The sequence below is a fragment of the Colletotrichum gloeosporioides genome, assembly GCF_011800055.1.
Source record: "Colletotrichum gloeosporioides strain Lc1 chromosome Unknown consensus_7, whole genome shotgun sequence".
NCBI lineage: Eukaryota > Fungi > Ascomycota > Sordariomycetes > Glomerellales > Glomerellaceae > Colletotrichum > Colletotrichum gloeosporioides.
The window spans coordinates 2121625-2139926 of NW_025544652.1; the positions used below are offsets into that span (position 1 = coordinate 2121625).

Below are 18302 nucleotides of genomic sequence, written 5' to 3' on the forward strand. Positions count from 1 at the left end.
TTCAACACACGCCCCCGTTGCCGTGCTGCGACCGCCTCGTGCCTCGCAACCCGCAACCTTAACCCCCCTATACCGCAACATCACGCCGATCGGGATCCATGACCTTGGCTGCGACGCCTCTTGGTCTGCAATACCGTCACGATGTCTAGCGCAAACAGCATCAAGGTGGTGGCCCGATTCCGTCCCCAGAACAAGGTCGAACTGGAGTCGGGCGGCCAGCCCATCGTCGCCTTCAATGGTGAGGATACTTGTACCCTCGACGTAAGTATCAACACTCCGGGCCCGACTTCCTGTGGCGCGCATGCATGCGGGCACCCGACTAACGGTTTGTCTCGCAGTCCAAGGAGGCGCAGGGCTCTTTTACCTTCGACCGAGTCTTCGACATGAACTGCAAGCAAGCCGACATTTTCGACTTCTCCGTACGCTCTACCGTCGACGACATCCTCAACGGTTACAATGGAACCGTCTTCGCCTATGGCCAGACCGGTGCCGGAAAGTCCTACACTATGATGGGCTCCAGCATCGAAGACGAGAACGGCCGCGGTGTCATCCCCCGCATCGTCGAGCAGATCTTCACCAGCATCATGTCTAGCCCCAGCACCATCGAGTACACCGTCCGAGTCAGCTACATGGAAATTTACATGGAGAGGATTCGCGACTTGCTGGCCCCTCAGAACGACAATCTCCCCGTCCACGAAGAGAAGAACCGCGGTGTCTACGTCAAGGGCCTCTTGGAGGTCTACGTTTCCAGTGTTCAGGAGGTCTTTGAGGTCATGAGAAGAGGTGGAAACGCCCGTGCCGTCGCCGCCACCAACATGAACCAGGAGTCTTCCCGTTCGCACTCCATCTTCGTCATCACCATCACCCAGAAGAACGTCGAGACCGGCTCGGCGAAGAGCGGTCAGCTGTTCCTGGTTGATTTGGCTGGTAGCGAAAAGGTCGGAAAGACGGGTGCCAGTGGCCAAACGCTGGAGGAAGCCAAGAAGATCAACAAGAGTTTGAGTGCTCTGGGAATGGTCATCAACGCCCTAACTGATGGCCGATCGTCTCACGTCCCTTACCGCGACTCCAAGTTGACCCGTATCCTGCAAGAGTCCCTCGGAGGTAACAGTCGAACAACCCTCATTATCAACTGCTCTCCCAGTAGTTACAACGACGCCGAAACTCTCAGCACACTTCGATTCGGTACGCGTGCGAAGGCGATCAAGAACAAGGCCAAGGTCAACGCAGAGCTCAGTCCCGCCGAGCTCAAGGCGCTGCTCGGAAAGGCCCGCGGGCAGATTTCTACCTTCGAGGGCTACATTACAAATCTGGAGGGCGAGGTTCAGCTTTGGCGTGCTGGAGAGACTGTGCCAAAAGACAAGTGGGTGCCGCCTATTTCCGCAGATGGGGTTGCCGGGGCCAAGGCCGAAGCCAAGGCAGCCCGTCCGTCAACACCGTCCCGCCTGCTTCCCGACAGCAGAGCCGAGACGCCAGCCGTCTCTGAGCGCTCCGGAACACCAGGGCCTCCCCTCGACAAGGACGAGCGAGACGAGTTCCTGCGCCGCGAGAACGAGCTCCAGGACCAGCTTGCGGAGAAGGAGTCCCAGTTTACGACGACCGACAAGGCTCTCCGCGAGACCAAGGAGGAGCTTACCTACCTCAAGGAGCACGATGCGAAGACTGGTAAGGAGAACGAGAAGCTCCATGCCGAAGTGAACGAGGTCAAGATGCAGCTCGAGCGTTTGCACTTCGAAGGCAAGGAGGCACAGATCACCATGGACGCTCTGAAGGAGCAGAACGCCGAGTTGACTACGGAGCTCGATGAGGTCAAGCAGCAGCTCCTCGATGTGAAGATGAGTGCCAAGGAGACCAGCGCGGTTCTTGACGAGAAAGAGAAGAAGAAGGCTGAGAAGATGGCCAAGATGATGGCCGGCTTCGACCTCGGCGCCGATGTGTTCAGCGACAACGAGAAGGCTATTACGGAGGCCATCGCCCAGCTGGACGCTCTCCATGAGGTCAGCGCGACTGGCGAGATCGTCAACCCTGACGAGCTTAAGGCGCTCAAGTCCCGATTCGTCGAGATCCAAGGAATCGTCCGTCAAGCCGAGCTTTCCGTGTACAGCGCTTCCTCAAGCGAGGCAGACGCCCGCCGTCGTGCCGAGCTCGAGGATCGCCTCCAGACTCTCCAGCAGGAGTATGAGGAGCTTCTCACCCGTAACCTGGGAGATACCGATGTTGAGGAGATCAAGGCCCGCTTGGAGAGCGCTTATGCCGACAAGCAGACCACCTCCATGCAGCTCGTCGACGAGCTGAAGGCCGAGATTGCCCAGAAGGCCGCTGAGAACTCCAAGATGAAGGCTCTCATTGAGGATCTCCAGCAGAGAGTCAAGGCCGGCACTGCTGCGCCCACGACCAACGGCAAGTCCATCCAGCAGCAGATTGCCGAATTCGACATCATGAAGAAGAGCCTCATGCGCGATCTTCAGAACCGCTGCGAGCGCGTTGTCGAGCTTGAGATCTCGCTTGATGAGACGAGAGAGCAATATAACAATGTGCTCAGGTCATCCAACAACCGGGCCCAGCAGAAGAAGATGGCCTTCCTCGAGAGAAACCTGGAGCAGCTCACCCAGGTCCAGCGCCAGCTGGTCGAGCAGAACTCGGCCCTCAAGAAGGAGGTCGCCATCGCTGAGCGTAAGCTCATTGCCCGCAACGAGCGCATCCAGAGCCTCGAGAGCCTGCTACAGGATAGCCAGGAGAAGATGGCTTCGGCCAACCATAAGTATGAAACCCCAGCGTCCCCTGTCCCTTCTTTCAGTACCCCAACCTCGCGGCGAATCCCACACGTCTCCGTCTCCATCCTTATTTCATGCCATTTCTAACGATTGTTGTCTTGTAGATTTGAGGTACAGCTCGCGGCCGTCAAGGAAAGGCTGGAGGCTGCCAAGGCGGGCAGCACTCGTGGCCTGAACTCGCCCTCTATCGGAGGATTCAGTTTCTCGGGCGCAGGCAGCCGCATTGCCAAGCCCCTGCGTGGTGGTGGTGGTGACAGCCAGGGACCTTCCATCCCCGTCATCTCCAGCATCCAGCAGAATGAGGGCGGCTCTAGCAAGCGCAGCAGCTGGTTCTTCTCCCAGAAGTCCTAAGAACGTGTCGCAGCTCACTAACCCTCAACGCCCATCTCCCGAAACGTCAAAGGGTGTGCGCACCCATAGAAACGACAAAGTATGTGATTAGACAACAGCTCGGCGCGGACTAGACCGCTATACCCCCCGCTGTGTTGATCTGGCGGCAGCTGTTCTTTCAAACTCTTTTCCTGCTGCTCTGCCTCGCAGATTCAATTTTCTTTAGTCATTATACTGGAAGAGAAGTTGATTAGACAGCAAGATTCACAGACATGGGCCACATGATTAGTACGGGAGGTGTCATTCTTCTTCCACGGATCGGATCGGTTCACGCAGTTGGATTTTGCTCGAGACAAGCAGTATTGGGAGGCCTTTGTCTTTTTTGTTTTAGTCGCAGGTGTTACGGCAAGAGCGTATATACACGAGTATACGACAAAGGCTCTTGAGGTGTGCGGGTGTGGAGAGGAAGCAAGAGACAAAGGCTGGGTGGGAATGAGCAGAGGATGATGGATGACGAGAAGACGGCCAAGACGGCGTTTGTGCCGCTGCTGCATAGTTATGAGGGAGTTGTTGCCATGACACGACGGACCTCACTTACGAAACCAAAGAAATTTGACGGCTAATGACACTAGATACTCAACTCTGGTTTACCCTGACTGATCATTGTAATTTCAATCTCTATGTGAAGTGCTATGAAAAATACTACCCCAGACTCTATTGAGTGGGGAGGGTATTGCGGGAGACGTGTACCTGTGCACCGGCATCCAGATGATGCCAACAAGCAAGCAGTAGTAACTCATCTGTTCCCCGGTGCTAATGTCCTGCTTCCTGAGCAAAAGTACAAATACACAGAAAATGCTGGTGCGGAGTTGCCAAGAGTTTGTTTGAATCTATCCACAGCCTGAGTTCCAAGTTGTCGAGTCATGACCTCGAGCCGCGGGGTGACCAAATCACCGGATGGCCACAATTTAGTGCTTGGAAGCCTTCATCATGAGAATGACCTCAGGCACAACGATGGCCGCCATCAGAAGGAAGGTCACGATGCAGACGGCGAAGATCTTGACGTAGAGGATGACAAGGCGCTTCCAGGCGGCGCGCGAGTAGGTGGCCCAGGCGACGGCCATGGTGGCATAGCCCTTGCCGCCGACGACGCGGGGCTCGACCTTGCCCTCGAAGGAGCGGTCGAATGGGATGACCGTATCGGCCTCCTCGGGGAGCAGCGAAGCCTGGACACGGACGAGGACGACCTCGGCGGGGATGACGACCAGAACGTGGAAGGCGAGGCTGATGAGGGTGATGACGACGCTCTTCCAGGCGTCGCTGGGGCTGCCCTCGGTGCCGGGGACGGTGGTCGTGGGGGCGCCGAAGCGGAAGTTGGGGAGGTCGAGGCCGAGGGCCCAGCCGACGGCGATGGGTACCCAGGTGGCGACCAGGGAGGCGAGCCAGAAGGCGGCGACGGGGCGGGCGGTGGCTTCGAAGGTGCGCTTGAAGGGCGGGAGGCGAGACCAGAAGTGCAGAGGGGACTGGGGAGTGATGACAATGTGGACCCAGGCGGTGCTGAGCTGGACGAGCGAGAGGGCGGCGAGGAGGGTCGCGACGGAGGCGAGGATGTTGGGGAGGAAGGCGGAGAAGATGCCGTAGAGAGCGCCAGTGGCCAGAGCCTGAGCGACCATGCAGAAGAAGCCGCGGAAGTTTGCGCGCCAGCCGCCGTTAGCCATCAGGAGGCGGTTGATGGAGCGGAGGGAGGAGGTGACGGTGGTGGGGCGGCCACCGGTGACCTTGGGCGGGATGGGGCCGACGCCGGGAACATCGGCGGCTTCGTCCTCGTTGAGGTTGACCGGGTCGTAAGCCGGGGGGTTCTCATCCTCGACGATGGTGAAGATGGGGTAGACCTGCTGGAGGGTGTAGGTCAACTGCGAAGGTGTTAGTCGCGTGAGCCTGTTTGCTTTTTCCGGGCAGGGAAGCTTACAAGGAGAAGGACGGGAAGGAAGACGATGAAGTCAGCGAGGAAGACAGCAACAGACCACGGGGGCAGATCGTTTGGCTGCTGGCCCTCGGTGGCGCGTTTGTACACCGCGCTGGCGATGTGGTGCATCATCTTGGCGGTTTATCTGACGATCAAATAAACCAAGTTTTGCGATAAAAGAAACGAGTTGATGATAATGCCTAATTGTGATGATGAAGAAAAGAGGAAAGAAACAAACGACAGGGCAGGCGAGGGGTGTCCGGCGTCAAAAGTCGAAGCAGACTGGGGGCGCTGGGATCGGTTTATTAAATCCATGGACCAGTGCCACTGCGCTGCTTCAGAGAGAAAGTCTATGAGTGGTCGGTGCCCGGTGTGGTATGTGTTCCCCCCTTCACCCCCTACAACGACCTCACCCACCTCGATTAGTGCCGTAGCGGGCAGTTTTAGCAGGCAGCAGGCTGACACAGCCACGCCGTGCCCCCCGCCGACAGATCCTTTCGCCTCCAAACGCCCAGCGAAGCCGCGCAGACGGCCTTCTGATGTCGAGTCCAGGCAGACTTAGGCAGGGTTGCTGGGATGATTCCCATCCATGTCTGTTTCCTGCGTTGGAGGCGGCCATTGCATCAGTCTAACTCGCGATATCGGAAACGCAGACGGCCGTCCAAGTTGATTTATTGGCAAGGCTCTGTGGCCAGTTGGCCTGGAGACGTTTTACTGTGTACGTACAGCATCGTGAATACGGGCGCTTGTAGCAAGGCGGAACTGTTCACGTCGTCTGAAATCTGGATGAAACCTCGTACTCTGAGTTTTTACTGTGTTCGAGTAAGTCCTGTCTCGGAGGCCTTCTCGACCAACCTTCCTCGTCCGGCATTGTTGGGATCAAGTATTGATAGAAACAACTCGGAAACACTGTTTCGTCCGAGATATTGGACGCCCTACATTGCCTGACCCAACGTTCATCATGCCCGCCATTCAGCTCGCCCTATCATTGTCAGCTGGAATGGGGAAAAGTACATATCCGCGCCGCGATCTGCCTTGATTCGTCTGGCATGGCGAGCTAAAAAGTACCGTTCATCAGCAAACGCCGACGCAGCCGGTAGGATTCGGCTCGCTTCCCAACGCAGTTACACGATACACGCAGGCCACTCGAGCCGTTTCCCGCGTCGTGGGGCTTTCCATGACGATTGCCGTCGCCAAACCGTTTGGTCTGCTGAATTTGCATTCTGGCCATCAAGCTTGTCAGTCATGTCCGGCTTGGCAGGCAAAATTCTGTTCAAGGTGAGACTTGAAGCCGTCTGCTTCCTGGCGGGGCTTGAAACGGCAATTCAAGCCACTGATTCAGGGTCCAGCGCACCCAGCGAGTCCCAGGTGCAGAAGAGCTGCAGTCCACTGATGCGACTAAGTGGACTGTGCGCCGAGACTGGTGACATGGAGCTGCCAGGTACAACTCTGTTTGTACTCCAATGCCCCATATCGCAACTCCCACCATACGTCACCCGCATCGACCCCTCGGAGCAGTTCGCACCTTCAACTCCGGACTCAAATCACGTCTGAATCCCATGTCCGGCAACGCGATCCCAAATCTGCTGTCCCTCCGCGGAGCAAGGGGAGGCCGACCCGGTCGCGGGCGCGGAAGAGGCGGCCAAGGCGGCGGACCTTCCTCCACGGGTCCGACGCATGACCAAACCATCCAAAGCACCGACGACGATGCCGCCGGATCACGTCTTAGCGCCGTCAATGTGGGATACCTTGAGGACCCGTACGCCCGCTTCTTCGTCGACGGCATGGCTGGACCGCCTCCCAGGAGACTACCCATCATCAACCGAGGTCCGTGTTGTCCAGGGTCTGCTTCCGTCGAGCATGGAGGCTGACCTCTAGCGCAGGCACTTACACGAGAACCGTTGCTCTCGACAGCCTTGTCGACAGTTTCTTGTCGGAAGCCGGTGGTTCGGGCGACGGGCCGAAGCAGAAGCAAATCGTCTCTCTCGGCGCCGGCACCGACACTCGCCCCTTTAGACTTTTCCCCAGGACCAACCGGCCGGGACTAGTCTACCATGAGCTGGACTTTGCTGTGACGGTGCGAAAGAAGGCCCGCATAGTTCAGGGCGTACCCCCTCTGCGTCAAATCCTCGGCAACTCTTCATCGGAGGACGATGGTTCGTGGAGCTGTCAGCCTTCAGCTTCCGACAGCTACTACTGCCACGCACGCGATCTTAGAGAGCTTTTCCAGCCCGGCGCACCAACCCTCAAGGGACTCCGAACGGACATTCCGACTCTCTTGATCTCTGAGTGTTGCCTGTGTTACCTGGAAACATCCGCAACGAAGAACATCATCTCGTGGTTCGAGCAGAAGATTCCCGACCTCGGCATCATCATTTACGAACCCATCAGGCCCGATGACCCCTTTGGCAAAATGATGACGTCCAACCTGGCGGCAAGACGGATTCGTATGCCGACATTGGAGAGCTACAAGTTACCGCAGGACCAAGAACAACGCCTTCGCGACGCCGGCTTCGAGCATGCCAACGCGTTAACAGTCGAGCGGATCTGGGAACGGTGGGTGTCGTCAGACGAGAAGGAGAGAGTTGACCGGCTGGAGGGGCTGGATGAGGTGGAGGAGTGGAAGCTGCTTGCCGACCATTATATTGTGGCCTGGGGATGGAGAGGATCCGGGTTTGAACTGCTCAATGCCGGTAGATAACAGGCATAATAAGCTTTCACGGGCGAAGGCTCTGTTGAAGACTGTCCGATGTCACAAGCCATCATAGCAACGACGTTGGAATCAGGTCTGCAATCCATCGAATTGGGTTTTCTCTAAAATAGACTACATAGGTAGACAGTCGCTAGGGTTTGCATCCTCGCTTTGTACTCCATTCCCCGCCAGACTTGCATTTGTTGTCCTAGCTCACTTATCGACAATGTTGAACAAAGCGGCGGCCTACTTCAAATTTCGAAAAGCACGCATCAAACCCCACAACACCAAAGAAACTGGGAGAAGATACCGGGAGTCGGTAAGGTGCTTTGAACCGCAGCTCGTTCGTGAGATACACCCGAATACTGGACTCGCCACCAAAGCTGGCCAGGGTTGCAATCGAGCTTGATATGTTTTGCCAGCTTGTTGTAATCCTGATGCAACGACGTTCCCGCTGCAAGCTAGAGCTCAGATAACACCACATGTTGCGTACGCCGTTACATAGTAGATTTTCTCCCAGTTGCGTTTGACCGGTGTGGACGAAGCAGGAGGATAGGAATGAGCAATAGGCTTCACGTCGACGAGATGTCGCTGCAACGGCTCCGTACCGCTGGCCTCCTGTGGCACCTGCGGGTATGTATTTTCCAGAAACATACCTTCGAGTGGATACAACAACGAAACCTACTTGGCAGAATCCGACTGCTTGATTTCGTAGGCTCCGTTCCGTGCTGAAGGAAATACCAGCAAATCACCACGATGATGTGCTCAGTCCCACGGGAGACACCAAGCAGAAGGGCTTTTCGACAGAGGCAGACCCAGATTTGACTAATCTGGCGAGGCTCCGCCCACTGGCCTTCCGCGCAGATACAAGTAGTGAAGATGAGGTAGCCACTTTAGCTCCCATCAACAGTTCTGGAGGCCAGCTTTCGGATCGGGTGTGAGCGCAGGCCTCCAGGTGAAAGGGGTTTCGCCAACCGCACACCGTCTTCCCCACCGGCGGCATCGCCGCTCTTAAAGCTCTGGCAAGCGCCACATTCGCAGCTCCTTTTGATCCCAAGGCTCGTCCACTGATCTGCTCTGTGAGGAAGCATGTCTTCAGATTGTGCCCCAAAATACAGACATGGGGCTGTCAACAGGGGTACGTGAGATATGCGACTGCGGTAAGATCAACCTCGTTCGTCGATTCCCAGGCTTAGATAATCTGACGATGATGTGGATTAAATCATCTTGTCAGAGCCCACCAAGTGTTGGTCTGATGTATGTGGGTGAAGTGTGGAAGTCCACTGAATGAGCAGGGAACTGGCGATCCTCCAACGTGGTATGCGGTCCTAGCTGGTGGTGTTCTCTGAGGTATCAAGGTGTTGGTACGAAGGGTTGGACAGGGTAGCTTAGCAGAGAAACGGCATCGTAACTCGCATTTCTTTTCTCAGCTACCACGAACTATGCAACGGGACTGCAGACAAGCATCGGAACTTCCTCTTCGTGGGCGGCGGTCATCGACGTCGTGAGGCCAAATCTCGCGTCAGCCGCGTCGCAAACGACAGGATGGTATCGCGCTGAACGTCCCAGGACGACAGCAACAAAACAGGGCGGTAGCCATCGACGCCAAGCTCCTCGATGCTTCTGCAGTTCGTTTGCGCATACGGATCAACCTTCTTCACTACGGCCCGACGCGGGTGCCGCAAGCAATGAAAGCAAAAGAAATTGTCTTCTCCATCCAGAAGATAAAAGGGTTCCAAAAATTCCCTAGCCAGCCGAAGCCAACTAGGAGTGGTCATAGTTATAGTTTTCAACTAGCAAAAACACGATCTCGGACGAATCCTCACTGATACGCGTAAAGCCCTTGCACTCGGATGGAGAAGAAAAAGAAGAGAAATTTCGAAAGATGGCGGGGGGGTCGAGAGAATTTTATACCTGTTCCCTGGCAGCTGGAGTGGGGCACCCAATCAGCCGCGGTACGTACCTACCGCGACCCTGAGGTGCTCCCTCCTTTCTGTATTTGGGCTAGTGCGCACCTGCCTGGGTTGAAGCCAAGGCGGACCCACCAGTACCGCTTGCCCAGGGGAAACAGAAACTTTGGAAGGTGCTCTGCAGAGCACCGGCGGAAGGCAGGCCGGTACGTACCACCCGCACCCCCCGAGCTCCGTGTCCGCCGACTTCACATCTCAAACCTCTGCGGCGCGCGGGGTGGAAAGGAAGAACATTCAAGACCACCAGGGACATGCAAATACCCGAACCGAAGAGATGCTGTCCTTCATCTTGATCCAGAACCGCCAGTATGTTTTCGTGCAACCCAGCCCACACCTCCTGCGACTCAAAGAGGTTCTTGCTGACTGACATGCTATCATCAGGGGCAAGACCCGTTTGGCAAAGTGGTACGCACCATACAGCGACGACGAGAAGATTAAACTCAAGGGCGAGGTAGGCAGCAGCCCATCAAGTCACAGTCAAGTAGTGTGAGAAATGCTAACGTCCTCTGTCCGTCGTCCAGGTCCACCGCCTCGTCGCCCCCCGAGACCAAAAGTACCAATCCAACTTTGTCGAGTTCCGCAACAACAAGATCGTGTACCGCCGGTACGCCGGGCTCTTCTTCTGCGCTTGCGTCGACACCAATGACAACGAGCTCGCCTACCTCGAGGCCATCCACTTCTTCGTCGAGGTCCTCGACGCCTTCTTCGGCAACGTCTGCGAGCTCGACCTCGTGTTCAACTTCTACAAGGTCTACGCCATCCTGGACGAGGTCTTCTTGGCGGGCGAGATTGAGGAGACGAGCAAACAGGTCGTGTTGACGCGTTTGGAGCATCTGGATAAGCTGGAATAACGTGCAGCACCGTCACGGAGGACGAAATAGCGTTTGTTCCCAGGTAAAAGAAAGACAAGGGGAACGTGGGAGGCTTACCTTTTCATGGGTCGCTTTCGGACAAGCGCTGCGGCTCGTCCATGACGACTAAGGAGTTCGGATTTGCTGGAGTCTGGAGTTCAGTCGAGAACGACATGCACGACGTAGGTTCTCCTCGTAATTATGGAAACTTTTTGAATTTGGGCAAACCATAGGCTATGAACGAGTATCTCGGGGATAAGTCCCCGTATTTGGGAGAAAAACTTGGAGGTATGTCCTCGTATCCAGCGCCCAGATGCCAGATGTGTAGTATTTAGGCACAGACCTCAAAACCAGCCACCCTATAATACCTTCAGGCCCGGGGAAGCACTGAATAGAAACGCGACCCTTCGAGCGACCCTGATAACCTGCTTCTTGTGATTGCGCAAAGGTTATGAGCTCGTCAAAACTATCTTCCTCCGGATGAGGCATCCGACATGTATCGCCGTCATTGACTGGATCAACTTAGACACGAGCTCAGAAGTCGGATGTTGCGAATGCGCACAGATGGGGGCCGGTCGGGTCGGTAGGTCGCAAAACGTTTAGAGAATAGGAAAAGAAAGGCCTATATGAGCAAATAAGGCTCACACGGCGATTTTTGCTGCCTCAAGCATGGCCGTTAACAGAAGCAAGTGTCGATTGCTAACGATCAGTTCAGCTTTTCGGGTAGTCGGAAGAGATCCTTAGCCTTCGGACTTGGATGAGGCGGGGTCTCTGACTGTCAGGCGCAACATTCGCTTTACGGCACGCGTCTCCTCGTCCTCGTACATATCCATTGCCGTATTGCGGCCAACGACGTTGACGTACACGTTCTCGTGCTCCCGACCTTGGAAAAGTGCCTTGAAGCGAGGGTCATAGGGAGGGTCTCGCCGGAGAGGCTTTACCGTCTGGTATGGCATAATAGTTTGGTCTTCGGTTGGGGTCTCAACGGAGCCATCTGCAGCGTTTACCATGCAAACGTCACCGTCGGTGTCAGGAGAGACTGCTCCACGCTGAACAGGAGAACTCATCAGCGAACAGGCCGAGTCGTAGTCATCGTTGCCTTTCGATTCCTCGTTGTAGATAGCCTCTGTTTCAGCGAAGGTGGCATTGTGGGAAATATCAGGGCCGAACTCATTGACGAGGTCCTTGTGTCCAGCGATGTTGCCACCAGGGCCGGTGAAAGGCATCGGACGGTTGGAAGGGGTCGACGAGGGCTGAAAATAGCCGTAGGAAGCCAACTCCATGCCGAAGCTCTCAAGAAAAGCGTCAGCCTCAATACCAGCCTGCTCCCACTCCTCTTCGGAAGTAAGCGGAATGAAATCCTCCTCCATTGCGTTTTGATTAACCGGCTGGAACTGTGTGGCATGTTGCTGATCGGAGAGGGAAGAGGTTGTGGAGGTCGGCTGGTTGAATTGACCGCCATTGGGCTGCTCATATAGAGGCTCGGCATCATCCCAAGGCAGACCTGCGGGAGGAGGAGAATCACGACGGACCCGCTTTGTTGGCGGCGTGTGAATATCACTCCAAGGAGAGAGTCTACCATCGGAGGCCGCGATAGAGGACTGAGGATGTTGCAAGGAACCTCCACTGGTGTAAGTGCCTGTGTAGGTCTTGGTGCTGTCCTTTCTAGCCGTCTCCAGCTTCATCTTCGTCTCAGGGCGGTATGAATCAAGACGGCGGTTCGAGTCGCGCCGACTGCGACCACTACGTCCGTCGATGGGAGCAGTACTGCTGCTGCCGGACCGAACAGTGCTTCCTCCGGCGTCGGCACTCGGGCGGTATCTATCAGTGCAGTTCTGAATGAAAGCGGCCCTGTCCTCATTGATGTAGCCGTCGCTACCTCGAGCAGTTTGCTGGACGGACGGGTCTCTATTTCTTGCACTTGGCACCGATCCACCTGCCGTCTGCAAGAGTCCATCCATTGGGGCTGCAGGCTGGTGAGCCAAGCGATCGTCGCGAGCATCCATAGTGGTTTGGTGCGATTGGGTGCCTCCAAGAGCCTTGGACAGAGACGGTCGCCTTGCAGATGAGCCGCGTCCGGGTTCTGCCTTCGAGGATTGCGATTTCTTGCGAGAACGTCCCTTTGATGGTTGCTTTTCAGGACAAGCATTCCTGTAGTGCGTTCCGGCTTCACCACAATTGTGACAGACGTAACTCTTGGGAGGAGGGCTGGCAAATGAGGGGTTGGAGTTCGTGTCGCAATCCTGAACGAAATGGCCTGGTGAGGTTTTGTCAGCTGGCTGTTCAGTGGCTTGATGGGTTCGTCTTCATCCGTACCCGGTCGTTCGCAGCGCTTGCACAGGTAGTCGCCGGTAGGGACGGCTGGAACCGCTGCAGGAGGAGGCATGACGAATGTAGTCTCTTCCTCGTTCTGCGCTGAGAGCCACTCTAAGCGTTCGCTACTGACACCGTCGTACTTAGACTTGTCGAAGCTGGAGCGCCTGCTCTGCAAATTTGGCTGTTGCGAAGCCGATGAAGATGGAGGAGCTCTGGTCTGCAGGAGATGCTCATTGAATGTTGAGGAAGTGGCTGTAGCAGGATGGGCAGGAGCACGGCGAGGCTGGTCAACCAGCTTCTTGAAGTGGATCTCAATGTCGCGTCTGGCGTAGTTGAACTCCCGCTTACCATCTGGGAAACACTTCAGGTACTCATTCTGGTGGCTCGAGAATGAAGCAAGAACAGGTCCCTTATCGTAGCCTTCGTGAGCCAAAAAGTCACAGCCTTCTCTGTAAACAACTGTAGAGTCAAGGGCGGAGTGATAACCAAGTCTCGGAATTTGCAATGTCATCCATTTGGTGTAGATGCCGAGGAACGTGGGCTTGTCAATGACGTGCCGCGAGGATCGAAGCAACTTTCTCTCCAAGCGACTCTGGCTCACATCCTGAAATTCTCGTGGTGTCAAGTCCAGAGCAGCAAGTTTGTCTCGAGACATGGCGAGGATACAAGTGCTTGAACCAGCTGAAAAGGATATAGAATAGAGCACGAAGGCGCTTCTGAAAAAAAGTTAGCATTGCAGCTTGTGAAGCTTCACAAGGACTGTGTAGTGAAGGCAAGCTGAAGGTGCGACAAACGTGAAATGAGGCTGAGTGAACGGCGCGTCAACTGCACTCAACTGCACTCAACACCCGCAGGATACTTCAGAAAGAGAGGTGTTGTTGTTTGTGAGAGTTGAAAGAGAAAAGCCCCCAATGTGAAGTAGTGTGATCCCAAAAAGTTGGTGTCGAGGGTTGGGTGAGTGAGAGAAAGGTGGGAAGAAGGCGCGTAGTACGACCTCTTACCAGAAGTTTTGTCAGTGCAGGTAGGAGCCCGACTACAGGAAGACTGCATTGGAGCGTTTGATACTCCCGAGACAAAAAAGGTCCAGACGGCAAAGGAGCCCGAGGTGCGATTATGCTGCCTACCGAGGCCAGTACCTCCTTCGTTAGACCGAGTCCTGCTATCCAGACTCTACTGTCCTCCGTAGTTCCTCCGTCTTTTAGCACCGTCGCGGATTGTCTCTCCCTGATGGTATTTGAAGCACTTTCGCCGACTCCTGAATAACAAGCCACGTCTAGGCCACATAGGGCCAACGAAGATAGCCGCAGCAACATGGAGTGACTATCACGGCTCTTCATCGGGGAAAGAGCTCACCAAATGCGAGGGAAAGGAAGCATGACGATGCAGGCTCGCAATACGCGTCCATTCTACGCCATGCCTAGAGAATACTAAACACAATATGCATGCCCTTACCAAGGATAATTCCCTTAAATCAGACGGCCAACTCCTCGTCCCGCAAGGTAATAAACTCGTCATCTCTTCAAAGCCGCAAACCTCCTCTCCAACTCCGTAATATCGGGCACGTTACCCCCCGGCCCGCCGCCCGGCTTCTTCTGCGCCGCAGCGTCCATCTTCTTGTTCGGCTTGAGCTCCAGCGAGTTTAGCGTGACCTTGGGGTGAACATTGTCCGTTGTCATCCTGGGCGGAGTGACCGTCAACGGGCTGCTAGGTCCTCCAATCGTCCTCGGTGGCGTCGCCTTGCTCAGCTCCTCCTGTTCTTTGGCTACCTTTGTACTATTTCCCAACGGACCCTCGGGTATCTTGACACCAATACCGCCGCTCGGGCTGTCTTCGTCGTCATCATCGTCAAGCAGGTCAGGAGGCTCCGCGGCCTGTGGCCGTTTCGGCCAGTCGACGTTGTACGCCTTGGCGATCTCCTCCAGGTACCCGACCACTAGTTCCTCCTTGGGTGGGACGACACTGAGCTTCTTCACCACCTTATCTGACACCTTGCCATCCGAGTTGTCCATGGCTGTCATCACGAACTCCTTGCCATACTTCTCCGCGAGCAGCGTCCGCACGACCTGCAGCTCCTTGATCTCCGTCTTGGGCGCCGCATAGATGATGCTCTTGACCGCCTCCTCCAAGCCAGGGTCACATGTCGATCCTTCGAGAAGCCCTGCGCGTGCTATCAAAAGTTCGCAGTACAGCTCCAGTATCTCGTGTAGCTCGGTCGTGATGTCGGAGCGGATGATGTTCTCGACCCGGATGCGCGCGGAGTCAATCTTGCCCACCTCGAGGAGCTGCGCCATTGCGCGTCGTTGCGTCTTGGACAGTTGCTCATCGCGCTGCTGAACCATGCGCAGCCGTGCGATTGCCAGCTTCAGCTGGACCTTGAGCTTCGTCTAATCGGAGGGGAGATCATTAGTATTGGACATGTCGTCATCGCGCCAGAACGGCGGGGTAAATGCAGAATGGGCGGGGACGACTCACGACGACGTTTACAGAGGGTGCCATGGTGTTGCGTGTGTCCGTGTAGTTGGAGGAAAGGGAATGGCGACCAGTACGGATTGAACGCGAAAGACGCCACCCTTAAGCAGCGCAAGGCAGATAAATTGAAGCAGGGCGGAGGAACAACCTTGGAACTCCGGAAGGGGTCTGTCTGCCTTATCTAATCGCGACACATAGGTGGGATGGCTGGAGCTCGCGCCTCACTGCGGGGTCCCGTTCGTGCCCAAATACCTAGCATGGACCAGGGATAGGTGGTCTGCAGCGGACGGCGGTACGTACAGGATTTAGAAGCTAGCAGCCCAGGGGAATGCCTAGGAATTACCACTGACAGGTGCCACTCGGGTCCTCCATCCCGGCTGCTACATATGTCATGCATTTCGGTGTCATTGACAATTCCATGTTGTTTTCACTTTGAGGATCGACATGATTTTATCTTATTCTTGAATTGCCATGTAAACCTGCCTAGCCTGGCCAGTCCGTCCCGGACGCCAGCTGAAATGCATGCGAGTATGATCCACCAACGCCAAAGTCATTCAGCCCATCCGTGGGTATCTTTACATCGTGTCGTAAGAAAGCTCAACCGCGAAATTGACGGTTAAAAATTGAAAAGCCAGTTTGTGTACTTGTGTCTGCTCGTGTTCGTTCAGGAAAGAAAAAAAATCAGAACTGGTGACAGGTCAGCATAGTGCGTCACGATCATTGCAGATAAACGTACAATGTTGAGAGCCGTGTGCTGGGGCAGTCTCGAGCCATTGAGCATAGCTCTGGTCTTCTTGGGGCGCTGCTGGAGACGTCTGAAAGCCTCCTGAACATGGCGCGGTTCGATCGGGGATCTACCCTCACTAGGGGGGTCGAAGAGACCAGTCGCGACCTTGCGCTTCTTCGAGCCGGCATTGTCGCCTCCGTTTAGTGCCTTGAACAAGTCCTCCTGCTCCTTAACCTTGAGGGCGTGCTCGGTGAGGGTCTGAACCATCTCGAACGTCAGGAAACCGAGAATGTCCACGATATCGTCAGAAGGCTTGCTGTCGGTGACAATTCCAAAACCAGCCCACTCGCGGAAGCGCTTGCCCTTGCGGTAGGTGAAGGAGGCCTGGCGGTATTCGGACCAGGTGACGTACTCCTCCTTGGTCATAGCCTTGGTACGCTCATCAGCCTTTCGAAGACGCTGAAGGGTGATGAAGTTCATCTCCTCCTCCTCTTCATCCTCCTCATCGTCACGCTCGGGGACCTCTTGACTGTAGAATGAGGACGGCTCCCAGGGAAGGCCGACCTTGGCCTTCTTGTTCTTCTTTGCAGCATCATCGACGGGGCCACCGGGCATCACTCCGCCAGCAGGGTCTTCGCCGGCACCGAGATCCGCTTCACCTCCCTTGTCGTCGGAATCCTTGACGTTCTTTCGAACATCCTTCCATGAGAGGAAGGTCCGCAGGCGGGAGACCTTGGCTTGGTCGTGGCGGATCTGGAAAATCAAATCATTGATAGTGATTGATCGAGAACCACGACGAGCAGCGAGGTCTGTGCAGTTTCTAAGCTAGCAATGGGTCAGGGTGGTAGCGCCGGAAGTGGGTAAAAGCTTCAACATACCAGCTCAATAACCTGCTGACGAACGATGTCTTCGATCATACTAGTAGTTTCGACGGACGGCTCTGCAGTCTCGCCAGAGACGTACATCATCTTTCGGAAAACGTTAGTGATTCGCTCGTGAATTCCATAAAGTCGCTTCTCGCCCTCCTTTAGCGTGGGCAAAGGGCGATGTTTGGGAGCTCGACGACGCCTGGGCCTGGGCTTCTGAAGCTCGGCTCGCTCTTCATTGGTGACGGGGATGTCATAGATGGATTTGAAACCAGATGGATGAATAACGCCGACCGCTTGGTCGAAGGCGCTCTGAAACAGCTCATAGGACTCGCGTTGAACGCGTTCGGAAACTGCCTTGGTTGCTCTGGAGGGGCGCAGGGGCTTAGGTTTCTCCTCAGGTCCCTCGACCTCGCTGTTGCCATCGTCGGGATTCAGCTGCTCTAAAACGCCAGTTGCCATCTCAAGACCGCTGACAAGGTCTCTCAAGTGACACCCGACATCCGGAAGGTAGTAGGGAAACCCGAAGCTTTTGAGCCGCTCCATGTCGCCGAGTTGGTGATTTCTGAGTTTTTGAGAGAATTTTCGAGTATGTGTTGGATTTTTGGAGGGTGTGTGTTCCAAAAGTAGGAGGAAGATAGTGTTTGAAGCTTTCAGGAAGCAGCTAGGCGTCGTGTTTGAGTAGTCAAGGCAGGTGTCTCCTTAGAGACATTGTCAGGATGTGAGGCTTGTCCAGCTGACCAGACTGGCTGGACGCCTTGACGGCGCTGCACTTGCAGCCAGGAGCTCTTCGAAGCAGCTGTTGATATCCTTGGAACCTGACATATTGGAACAAGCTATCACGAGGCTAGGCCAGCAAGCCTGGGGGTCTGGGGCGTCGATGTTTGTTGGTGTGCGCAAGAGAGTCAAAGCGAGATAGTTGCCCAGCAAAGCGATAGAGTGGCTCTCAAACGGCATAATGTTCAAAGCTTACCTGACTGATCTCCTGGCGATATTTATACGCCTTGTCATTCTTTGAGTCCGACATCTTGAAGGTTCGAGAACAGCTTCGGCGATGTGGATTTGGTAGGTGGTTGAATCGTTATCGAGACAGCAAATTTCCAAAATTTTGAGAATGCTGTTATTTGTGCTGGGTTTGAGTATGTTTGATGCAGTGTCACCAAGAAAAAGGATTCGCGTCGGTGTTGAGAGTGGAACGGGCTGGTCAACTTGGTGCCAGAGGTGAGGTTAAGGTGAGCAACTGCAACAGTGGATTGATTAGGTGACAAGGGCCCGCCCCCAGATTCAGAGGTGAAGTTGGGGGACGGACGCTGGCTGGTACCGGAAAAAGTAATTGCCGTC

The 18302-nt window shown here is 55.3% G+C and overlaps 6 protein-coding genes across 6 annotated transcripts; 3 read left to right on the forward strand and 3 right to left on the reverse strand.

Moving 5' to 3' along the window:
* Positions 1-141: 141 nt before the first annotated feature.
* Positions 142-3125, forward strand: GCG54_00001967 (Kinesin heavy chain; the record flags this gene model as incomplete). Its single annotated transcript, XM_045402068.1, has 3 exons — positions 142-261; positions 339-2761; positions 2879-3125. The coding sequence occupies 3 exons, from the start codon at positions 142-144 to the stop codon at positions 3123-3125; spliced, it is 2790 nt and encodes a 929-aa protein (XP_045270797.1).
* A 947-nt stretch (positions 3126-4072) lies between these two features.
* GCG54_00001968 (uncharacterized protein) lies at positions 4073-5202 on the reverse strand (the record flags this gene model as incomplete). The annotated part of the gene is made up of 2 exons (XM_045402069.1): positions 4073-5017; positions 5074-5202. 2 exons carry the CDS (start codon positions 5200-5202, stop codon positions 4073-4075), a joined length of 1074 nt encoding a protein of 357 aa, XP_045270798.1.
* Positions 5203-6629: 1427 nt separating this feature from the next.
* GCG54_00001969 (Leucine carboxyl methyltransferase 1) lies at positions 6630-7771 on the forward strand (the record flags this gene model as incomplete). Its single annotated transcript, XM_045402070.1, has 2 exons — positions 6630-6897; positions 6954-7771. The coding sequence occupies 2 exons, from the start codon at positions 6630-6632 to the stop codon at positions 7769-7771; spliced, it is 1086 nt and encodes a 361-aa protein (XP_045270799.1).
* Positions 7772-10006: 2235 nt separating this feature from the next.
* GCG54_00001970 (AP-2 complex subunit sigma) lies at positions 10007-10583 on the forward strand (the record flags this gene model as incomplete). Its single annotated transcript, XM_045402071.1, has 3 exons — positions 10007-10038; positions 10114-10183; positions 10254-10583. The coding sequence occupies 3 exons, from the start codon at positions 10007-10009 to the stop codon at positions 10581-10583; spliced, it is 432 nt and encodes a 143-aa protein (XP_045270800.1).
* Positions 10584-11323: 740 nt separating this feature from the next.
* On the reverse strand, positions 11324-13614 carry GCG54_00001971 (uncharacterized protein; the record flags this gene model as incomplete). The annotated part of the gene is made up of 2 exons (XM_045402072.1): positions 11324-12840; positions 12900-13614. Coding segments are annotated over 2 exons (2232 nt in total), but the record flags the coding sequence as incomplete, so codon positions are not given.
* Positions 13615-14410: 796 nt separating this feature from the next.
* Positions 14411-17507, reverse strand: GCG54_00001972 (SAGA complex subunit spt3; the record flags this gene model as incomplete). Its single annotated transcript, XM_045402073.1, has 3 exons — positions 14411-15283; positions 16105-16920; positions 16974-17507. 3 exons carry the CDS (start codon positions 17505-17507, stop codon positions 14411-14413), a joined length of 2223 nt encoding a protein of 740 aa, XP_045270802.1.
* Between the last annotated feature and the right edge of the window lie 795 nt (positions 17508-18302).